The sequence below is a fragment of the Sabethes cyaneus genome, chromosome 3 (genome assembly GCF_943734655.1).
Source record: "Sabethes cyaneus chromosome 3, idSabCyanKW18_F2, whole genome shotgun sequence".
Taxonomy (NCBI): domain Eukaryota; kingdom Metazoa; phylum Arthropoda; class Insecta; order Diptera; family Culicidae; genus Sabethes; species Sabethes cyaneus.
Genome location: NC_071355.1, coordinates 245,280,417 through 245,290,840, shown reverse-complemented (window position 1 = coordinate 245,290,840; position 10,424 = coordinate 245,280,417). Strand labels below are relative to the sequence as shown.

The window sequence follows — 10,424 nt, the reverse complement described above, 5'->3', positions numbered from 1 at the left end:
TGATTGCATTCTTCAATTGCGGCAACTATGCCAAATGAATTCAGTAAATCTATACTGGGTTCCAGGACACTGGAACCACAATGCCATAAAATAGCAGACGATTTAGCAAAAGCGGGCTCCAATTCAGAATTCACCGGTCTGGAGCCTTTTTGCGTTCGCTTTATGAAGGAGCAGAGTTAAATCTCTTGACAAGAGATGGTTATCTCCTGATGAAATTTGGTCTGCTAATCCCGAGAAGGTTATAAACGATATTATACCTGACTAGGAACGTGCCAGAGCAAATGGCTAGTTGTCTATATACCTAATGGGAATCGACTCGCACGGCACGTATAGCAAATAGGGATATTCTACTAAAGTTCAAATTAATGGACAAAGTATTCGAATCCCCCAACTCAAAACAACACTCAAAAATTGAAATAAGATGTAAAAATCGGACAACCTAGAACAGTTACTATAATTTTGCTTTTGAATATTATACGAATGTCGTATTTAAGTAAATCTCAATTAAAAAATACATCCATTAGGAGAGCTTCATTAAAATCCTGACAGGTTCACTCCTATAATTATTTTGCAGTTCAGTAATTCAATTTACTAGAAAAATGAAGCTTGTGATTCCCAGCATAGTTAATGAACGTGTTGAATTCTACTCGACTTTTGCTCGAGTTACTTCCCTGTTCTATTTTTGCGATCACAATACTGACGGACGGCTCGATATGCGTCAGCGAGTTCGGTTTTGGCCTCCTACACCGCCCGCCCGACCGGTGGTGCTGTTTCATTAAGTAATCAGTTCGACTCCGAACACTATACGCATCTAATGAATAATGCATCAATTAAACTGTTTGATTTTGCACGGTATACGGTGTACGCGTTAAGTGGATTATGATTATCGGCACACTCTAATCTATTCTACTCACTAACTAAAGGCAGTAAATCTGATTTAGGTGATTGTAATAATTTTCAACACCAACCTGTTCAAATTAACCATCAAGGCTTTACTTTTCTTTCCAAGCATTCAACCGCACGAAACTCCCAGAAACGTATCTATATATTGTCACAAAAAGCCACCGTTCGAGCATTCAACAATTGGATTCCGCAGTTTCCTTTAGGCAAAATCAGAATCAGCTTTGTACTATCACTAATCCGCGCTGGCGTTGGCATTGGTTTAGCAGAGAGCGAATTCGCCAATCAAAGCGGAATCAGTTCCAGTTCAGTCGCCCCACTGACCGCACTGTTCGCGATCGCAGTGAAGATCCGACCCAAGCTATCTTCGAAAGCGGGCCGCACTTCCTCCAGCAGCACCAGCGGATCGTCGTTGATGACATTGTTTCCGACCTGGCCGAGCGTCTGATCGCCGTTGAACAGGTTCTGCAGATTGAAGCGTCCCTTGACAAACTTCAGCTTCACCTGAATCGGTTCGAATTGAACGACGTCTTCCCCACTCGGGGACCGCTTGATGAGGTACTTCATTCTCAGATTGCAAAGGGTATCATCTGAAAAGATCAAATTTAATCATTTTCATCATATGATTTAGAAGAAGGTAAATACCAAGTTTCAGCTCGAAATCACCCTGACCAGTGATCCTCAGCAGGAGCAGTTGCATATCCATATTGTACTGTCCGTTGACCAGCATGTTGGGCAGTTTCACACTGACATTAATAGCCTTATTCTCCAAGTCCAACCTGAGAACAAAAAGATTTATTCATTGTAGTACCACTTAGGACCTAAGTTTTATTGCTACGCACTTGATTCGACCAACCACGAATCCTCCGGCACCCTTAATCGTCACGTTGGAAAGCTTCGCACGGAAGCCGGCATTGTCTATGTTCAGCGGTCGATCGACGTAGATCGGTTCCAGCGATGGGGCTTTCGGTTGACCGGGTCCGTAGTTACCGTTCGCAATGTTCGGCCGGATTTGTTCGACCACCGCCTTGACGCAACGCTCGAAATTGGGATCAGTGCGTGAGCAGGTCTTCGGCAGTATGTTTGCTGCAAATAAATAATCATTTCAATAATTAATGTTCCAATATGACACAGCTTGAGCGTCGAAAAACAGGAAAAGTAAACAAATTCCAGAATAAAAAGGAAGAATTTCTATTAGATCACTGTTTGTTTACGTGAACTGCAAGTCATCCAAAGAAAATTCTTAAAAATTGATGACCTTGGCGTAAGATAAATTTACAACCAATTAACGACCGTTTCTTTCAGCGCGCCCTCACCCTCACCGGTGCACCGGTCCAGGTGCGATAGACGATGGTCACAGATTAAGGCGCTAACAAAGATTTAACTAAATACAGGTGATGTCAGGCAGTAAAAAACCCAAATGGAGTTTAACTACTTGTCGAAAAATGAAGAGAAAAAATAGCAGCTCTAAAAGAATAAACCTAAAGTCTTTTCAAAACAAAACAAACAACTGGCTAAACAACTGTTCTGGATGATTCATTATTACCGGGAACGGTTTACAATTCGAAGCCGGTTTTCGGAGAATTGCGAGCAACTATTTGTTATTTACTGTCTAATAAGATGTGTAATCAGAATTTTTGAAAAACAAACACTAACGGACGACCTTTGGAAGGTACCACTTTAAATGTTGAACTTCTTTTTTTTATTTGCAGCCAAATTACAGGTCAATTCAAGGTGGATGCTATAAAAAAGCTTGGCACACATCACCCTGACCTGTTGAGTTGAATTTGAAAATGCGTCAATCAAAATCAGAAATTTTGTACGTATCTGTAACTTTTTCGTAAGCTTTCATCCTTTATCATCAGGTGCGTTTACTCCATCGTCAAGCTTTCATCAAGTGTGCCATGTCAACTTTTCTATAGTTACCATTGGTTACCATGTTGTTTATCATCTGCTAATAATGTGAAATTGCGGATAAGGTATTTATGGTAACTTGCGTCGTTATTGTGCGTAATCTAGAGAACGTAAAAAATATTTTAGTTCAATAGTGATTTGAATATTCAAACGTCCTGTGCTATGGAGTCATCTTTGCACGACGTGTGCTCCCAGATGGTGGTAAGTGAAATAGAATGCGAATGATGCAAGTATTTAATGTGTTAAATACCTATACGGTAGAGCATGGCATGGCATGGTGGCATAGGCATAGTGCGGGTCAAATCAGGTCGCTCTATGAATTCCATGGGCCGTAATGACCTCTGGTCAGACTTTCTCTGTTCCTTTCCCACTATCTCGGAACTCCGGCAAGTTTTGCTTCGGGAGGAGGTTGTGCTTTTGCATTTCATCGTTGACTTCTGTCCTTTCAATGGCACTCTGGTAGAGTTGGTATCCAAGCCTGGTGCTGCTCCGTTGTGTTTGTCGCTCCGCCTCCGAAACGTCCGACAAGCACGGGGTCAGGTGAAAGCTGATTTCTCGATGTTTTCTGTTTAACCAGGTCGACAGAACCGAAATGAGTCGGTGCGTCCGTCTACCGTTCTCGGCCGTGTCCCAGTCCTGCTACCACTTGGGCAACAACTCTTCCCTCATCAGCTTCCAAACTGCTCTGGTGCTTCTTTGTTCGTAACACTCTTTATCTTCTTTCGCAATCATGATGCCAATGGGGATCATTACAACGATTACACCTACTGCCTCTGACGATATTGTTCTGTACGTACTAGCGATTCTCACCGCCATGAACCGGTACGTACTGTTCAACTTTGCGTGATTCCGCATAGTTCGTAACGCTGTGATCCAGGTTGGACCACCGTATCGCAGTCTCGACGATGATACATTAGCCAGCAGCCGTCGCTTGCTAGTACTAGGCCCGTAACTTACTTACTTACTTACGTCATCCGTCGTTCAAAAACTCCGAGTGCTCGTAGGTCCTCTTCTAGCAGTGTCCACGTTTCGTGCCCGTAGAGGACAACCGGTCTAATTAGCGTTTTGTACAGTGTGCACTTTGTATGTGGGCTCAGATTGTTCGACCGCAGTCCGTACTAGGCCCGACTTCCGCTGATAATATGCCTTTTAATCTCACGGCTGGTATTGTTGTCCTCTGTTGCCAGTGAGCCAAGGTATACGAGCTCATCGACTACCTCGAACTCATCCCCGTCGATTACCACGGTACTGCCCAAGCGGGCCTGTCGTGCTCGAATCCGCCCGCAATCTTCTCTGCTTCGCGTTTTAGTCTGGTGTACTGATCTTCCATCGCCTCAAATGTTCTGGCGACAGCATCCACGTCGTCAGCAAAGCAGATAAATTGACTGAAATTATTGAAAACCGTGCCCCGCATTTCGATCACCGCTCGTCTTGTCACACCTTCAAGCGCAATGTTGAATAGCAGGCAGGAAAGACCATCTCCTTGTCGAAGTCCCCTGCGAGATTCGAATGGGTCCGGCAATCCACCCGAGATTCTCAAACAGCACTGGATCCCATCCCTCGTAGCCATAATAAGTCTAGTAAGCATATCCGGAAAACCCTTTTCGTCCAAAATTTTCCATAGCTCTTGTCGGTTTACGCAATCATATGCGGCTTTGAAATCGATCGATTCAGGTGTTCATCATAGTGCTGCTTCCACCTATCGATCACCGGACGGTCGATCGAAGTCGAAGATACCTCCATCTTTATCTCTGCACATTTCGGCCCGCGGCACAAAGCCTTTGAGAGATTCGTTGAGCCTTTGATAGAACCGATAGGCCCGTAACTATTCGGCATGATTCTGGCTTTGCCGCCTTCTCACAGACGTTGTCGATATGGCTCTTGAAGTTGAAGTTCAGATGCTTAACAGCACGCGTTGAAGTAATCACGTGCTCTCCAATGCTGATAACTGCCCGCAAAACTTCTTCACAATTACTGACCAGCAGGACCGTTTTTTATGTTGGGAAATTTATTGCTATGCCCCCTGCAACCAGTTCTTGATCTTTCCAATCGCCTCTGTCACCAGCATTTGCACCTCTTCTAGTGATTCACGCGTCACCGATAACACGATGTCGTCCGCGAAGCCGACGATTACCGCACCTTTGAGAAGCTTCAAAGTCAGTACACCATTGTGCATTCAGTCTAAGGCAATGGCCCGGGGATGGAGCCTTGCGGAACTTTCGACATAATGTTCATCGTCTTACGCCCCTTGGCGGTCTCCTAAACAACTTAAGCAATTCTTCAGAATTTTGCATAGATATCACGGGACCTGCATTTTGTGCAACGATTCGGCAATGGCCTCCGTGCTAGCACTGTTGAAAGCGTTTTTTTACGTCGATCGTTACAATAGGCGCAAATACGATCTCTGCTTCACTTCTGTTTGGACGACTTCGCGGCTCGCTCGACTACTCTCCGGCTAGCATCCACAGTTGATTTCCCTTTCCGGAATTCGAACTGCATGTTCACATTCCATGTACCTCGTCAGCCTGTACAGGGCAATCCTCTCCAGGAGCTTTCCGCATGTATCCAGGCGGATCCCTCGCAGTTTCCTTTGGCCCAGGAAGTACTCGTCTACTAGGCATTTTAACAGCATTATGATGAACATGTTTGGGTACGCTTGTATTGCAGCCTTCAGGGTCACGTTGGGGATTTCATCCGAACAGGGCATCTTCTTGATTTTTAACCGTCTAGCTACCGTTACTAGTTCATCGTTAAAGACTAGCAGACCGTCGGCATTGTCCCTCTCTTCTATACTGTATGGTGTTGGTGGTCATATTGTAGGCTCGTGCGCCGTAAAAAGTCCCTCCAGGGGGTGACACCAAAGCATCTCAACACAGCTGCTTGTAGCAGTTGCGTTTGCTCTGCTTCAGGCTCCCCTGGAGTTCTGACTCTCTAGACGCGACAACTCTAAGACAACTAGCACGAAGGCTGCTAGGTGTCTCATTCTACCAGTAAGCTGGGTGCTGGGCATTTGTCGGCTTCACCCAAGCAACAATTTGGGTTTGTCACACTCTTATAATGGCTTTTATGACCAAAATTGGACAGTTGTCTCACATGCCCTCATCAGCGTGTCCGCCAACTCACGCGCATTCATTCCACCCGGACTGCTTCGACGAACAAGTCCTTGTCAAAGGCCGCCATCATCCACTTCCATCCACTGACAGGTCCTAGCCCTTTGCATAATCACCGGATTCGGCCGACCGATGCACTATGGGCCAAAAATTAAAATTTCGAGACAAAAATTAAAAAAAAAACTTTTCGACCGACGGGTGTTTTTCCATCACAAAAACAATTTACATAGTCTCCGAAAACGATTTCTGGGGTGATTTTGACCATAACTATGCCCATTTATAGTTACCATAGCTTGCGTAAAAGTTGGTGTGAAATTCCTAGATATTCCTTAAAATGAACATTTGGGCAGATAGCTTGCATAATTTCCAACAAATTGGTATGCAAACTAATTGCAGATACTTGCAGATGGCTGAGATATTCGGATTTTTCATCAGACTGTTTTTAATCTAAAATCAGTTATATCTTATTAACTCATACAAAAAAAGCAAAACAGTCTTAAGCAAAAATATTTCTCTTTCATGTGCAAAATAATTTCTAGAACATCATTTTGAGCTATCTGTTGAGAGAAACATGTTGCAAGAGGAAATGTGATTTGATGGGTCATCCAAAAACATAGGTCTGCTGCTGAACATAAGTAGAAGATAGAATCTTTAGAAAAATTACATAAAATTGTTTTATCTTTAATATTTGGAAACTGAAAAATTGAAAACAAATTTACTCAAAATGTTATTACTTAAATTGTTGTTAAGGAAACACCTGGATATTGGACGACTCCTACAAAAGGTGCATAATTTTTTCATTCAAAAAGATGCCAAAGATCACATTGAGCTAAAACATCCCGTATAACCGCAAACATTTTTGTCGTGAAATTTTGATTTCTGCCCCATAGTGCGGTACTAGCGGGCAGACAGCTCTAGTTTGGGCGTAATGAACCTGTTGCGTCGTGTGTTAAGACATTTAACTGCGTTGAACAATATTTTGAATTTGAACGTTCAAATAAGTTTAAGTAAATTGTGATAGGATCCAGTAAAAAGTTCTTCATTAAGACTGTTGAAGGTTAGATGGAAAGTAAACAAAATAAAGAAAATAAAGAAAATCTCCAAATGCCGCAGGTTTACATTCAATCGTTTGATGTCAAAAGAATGATATTTTCATGGGGGGAATGGTCTAGTTCTTGCTCACGACACGCGTCTATTTCTAGTAGTTTTGGCCAAATAAAGGGCACTTTAGCCTACGTTTCTCGGAGTACGGGGATGTATTAATCAATAACTCTGGAGCCCGTTGCGTTGGGATACAACCGGGATTTTTGGCCACAAGAAAGCTATTTTCATGTAACATAATCTTCATAAGAAAAAGTTATGTGTAGTAAATACCCTGACATCGGATTCCTCACCAAAATAATTTATTTATGGCGAAAAAAGATCAAATTTTATCCCATCGGAATTTGGAGATATGGACTTTAGTTTTCTTTCCACTTGACTTCGATGTACGACGTTGGCCTTACAAGCTAATCATCGAATGTACGAATTTCGGCTGGGAGAGGCAGTTAGAGTCAATAGGATCGTAACACTAGCCCTACAAGTCCTGCCAAGTCTATTGAACAAAAGCAGAAGTCGAAGTTTCGAAAATGGAATGTAGCATCTAGGCTTTGCTTTGCTTTAATCCCCGTCTCCCAGAATCCGCCAAAGTGCGGTTAGCAGGCATGGAAAAAATTGAACTTGATACCGTTGTGAAAGCCGTATAGACATCATTTCTCCATGGATAGCTGCTGTATTAGCTCCTTTCGCGATCACTGGAGCTCGTACCACCTCAATCAAGCATAAATTTGAAGAGTTAATAATGGGCCAATGATACCGACCAGTTAGTTTCGAGGTACGAAGCTAGTCTAACAAGCTAGTTGTCGTATGTTCGAATCTCGACTAGGTAGTGCTGCTAGATTAGAGTGGGTAGTCTTGTTGCACTAGCCCCGTAGCTGTTCTGTACTCTAATAGCCGGCTGCGAAGTCTGTCGATAAAGAAGGGTCAAGTCTTCGAAAGACGTTTAAGTTCAAGGCTTGGCTTTTTAATGGGCCACTAAAATGGTTGGATATAATGTACAATATTGATTAATTAAACATATCTCTATCTTATTAATTACGGTTTTATAAGGAAGTATGAGCGCGACCTTTGTGTTATCAACTGTATTATACCCTTACAGCATCATCACTATAAGAAGTATCTAATGCAATACTTAGTTCAGCAGTATTGTTGATTATACAACTGTACCATACCCAACTTGTGGAAATTCCGCTTGATTGAGACGGTTCAGTCAAAACAGTCAAACAAACTGTGCGTGCCAACTCTGCTGTCATTAAAATAAACTCTCGTGTAATCAAAGTAAGTGCTCCAAAGTCAACAAACTTTTATTTTCTGCAGAAGTCACAGACTCAGTTCGGATTTCTTTAATTAATCTAGTTTTTCTTTAATCTCCTCCTTTAAACGCCTTCGGTTTGTGAAATGAGTCGCAGCCGGCACTCAAGATTTTATTGCTTTTAATTTATTTTATTGTTTCCGTATTGGATTATTTTCGTAGCATGAATTAGCAAATGATTCTTCCAAACATGTTCAGCAAAATTGTGTAGCAAAAATTTAAGCAAATTCCGTGAAAACTCGAGCCTGTAAGCTATATGATGAAGTCTTGAGCAAAAAGGAAATGTTATTTCTAAGTAAAATTCATATTGTTTTCGGATTTGAAGGACTATGAAGATTGTTAGTATCATCGATCCTTGTACCAAAATATAAAGCATGTTTCGCAAAGTCACTGTCATCAAGATCACCACTCCTTGAAAAAGCCCACTAATTTCTTGGCTTAATTTTATTAACGCTCTTCCTTCACGTAGAAAACATATGAGATGACATTTAGAACAAACCAGACGAGGCGGACAAAAATAATATCAATGTGTCAGTCTTTGGCATTCTCTTCTAATATTAATACTTCTCAATATAATCTTATGAAAAAATCAACTGAATTGTTGAAATAAATATTTAAAAATTGTGCATTTATCTACACTGGAAGAATATGTGTGTAACAATATAGAATGTAAATTTGATGTTTTTTCTGAAACACAGAACCGCTTTTTCGGTATCACTTCACTCTTAGTAATATAATCAGGAAGCAAATCTTATTTGCATTAATTCGTCTAATTCGTAAATTCGCATTCCAAATTAATACATTTATAATTGTTTCCCAATCTCAAAAATCAAGCTCATAATTCGAATTCAACTTACGTAATACACTATGGACCAATTCTATCCTCAATATCACACAAAAAACCAAACACACCAGAAGTCGTTTCATCGTTGCAGCTGTGATTTTTTCTTCCTTTTTCCGAAACTACCGATATTTTTACAATCGCCACCCCGTTCCGCTTCAATTCTAGAGGAATCCACACACAATTCACTTTCACTATCACCGATCAGCAGTCGACCTCGGGTAACATTCACCAGGTTGTGGATATGTGCTTCCTTTCCAATTAGGCAACGAGCCGACGAAAAAGATGCGATGTGATGTGCTAACCACCTTCACTACACACCGACCAGCTTCACTAGAATTGACTGCTCCAGCGGCCGTCCAGTTGGGCGGCTTTTATAGAATGTATGCTTCTTTTTTTTCGGCACACACAGGACACCGTAACCGATCTGCAGAACCAATGCGTGTAACCGAAACGAAACAAGTTCTTAAATAAAGTTCTAAGCGCCATCATCGGTCGCCATCGGTCACCACACCATCCATCCATCCGATCCATCGGGAGTCAACTCTTGATAGAACAGAGCAAAAAAATAACTATCGATTTGGTAAATATTCGGTATCACTTAACAGTGTGTTGTCGGTAGTCTTTGTACCACAACTGAATTTTTAAGTTTGACATTCGCAATTTTTGCTCAAATTTTGAGGAGACTGTCTTTTGAACCTAGATTACTGGAGTTGTTTCAGACTTTTCTTACTCTGATAATAGTCATATGAGTGATTGCATGATCTTTCAGCAACAAAAAGATAAACAAACGGTGGTCACCGGCTTGTGGATACATATATTATAGTCACTTTACCGGTCCACCCAACGAACGAACGATCAAACGAGCGGCGTCGAAGACGTTCTTCTAGCCTTTTTCGCTTTCTACGCATGGATGGCTTGGCTCGACGACCGGTACGGATTCCGGCAGGAAGCCACAGACATGACGCGCTAGTGTGCGGTAAACTACGCGAACGACAAACGTTTTGCTGCCGCACTTGCCTTTGTACCGGCTGCTGCTTTGGTGCGCGGCGCGGCGTTCAGAAACGAATCTTTTTGCCGGTTCGTCGCCTCACCGTTTGCAAGTCTTCCTAGCGGTAGCGGCTTGAGTTTATCTAAAATTACCGCTTGGGAAGCATCGCGTGCACGTGAAAAAACCCCGCTCCTGTTCTGTCCTGTGTCACCTCAGCGTCCGCACCGGCAGTCAGTGACGCGCGAACTCGATTTCAGA

General features: G+C 42.3%; 1 protein-coding gene across 1 annotated transcript; it reads right to left on the bottom strand.

The window, feature by feature from the left end:
- Positions 1-1,056: 1,056 nt before the first annotated feature.
- On the bottom strand, positions 1,057-9,803 carry LOC128743482 (protein takeout-like). The gene is made up of 4 exons (XM_053840073.1): positions 9,192-9,803; positions 1,743-1,986; positions 1,546-1,679; positions 1,057-1,490 (listed from the first exon to the last, which is right to left on the bottom strand). Exons 1-4 carry the CDS (start codon positions 9,259-9,261, stop codon positions 1,186-1,188), a joined length of 753 nt encoding a protein of 250 aa, XP_053696048.1. The 5' UTR covers positions 9,262-9,803; the 3' UTR covers positions 1,057-1,185.
- Positions 9,804-10,424: the final 621 nt, after the last annotated feature.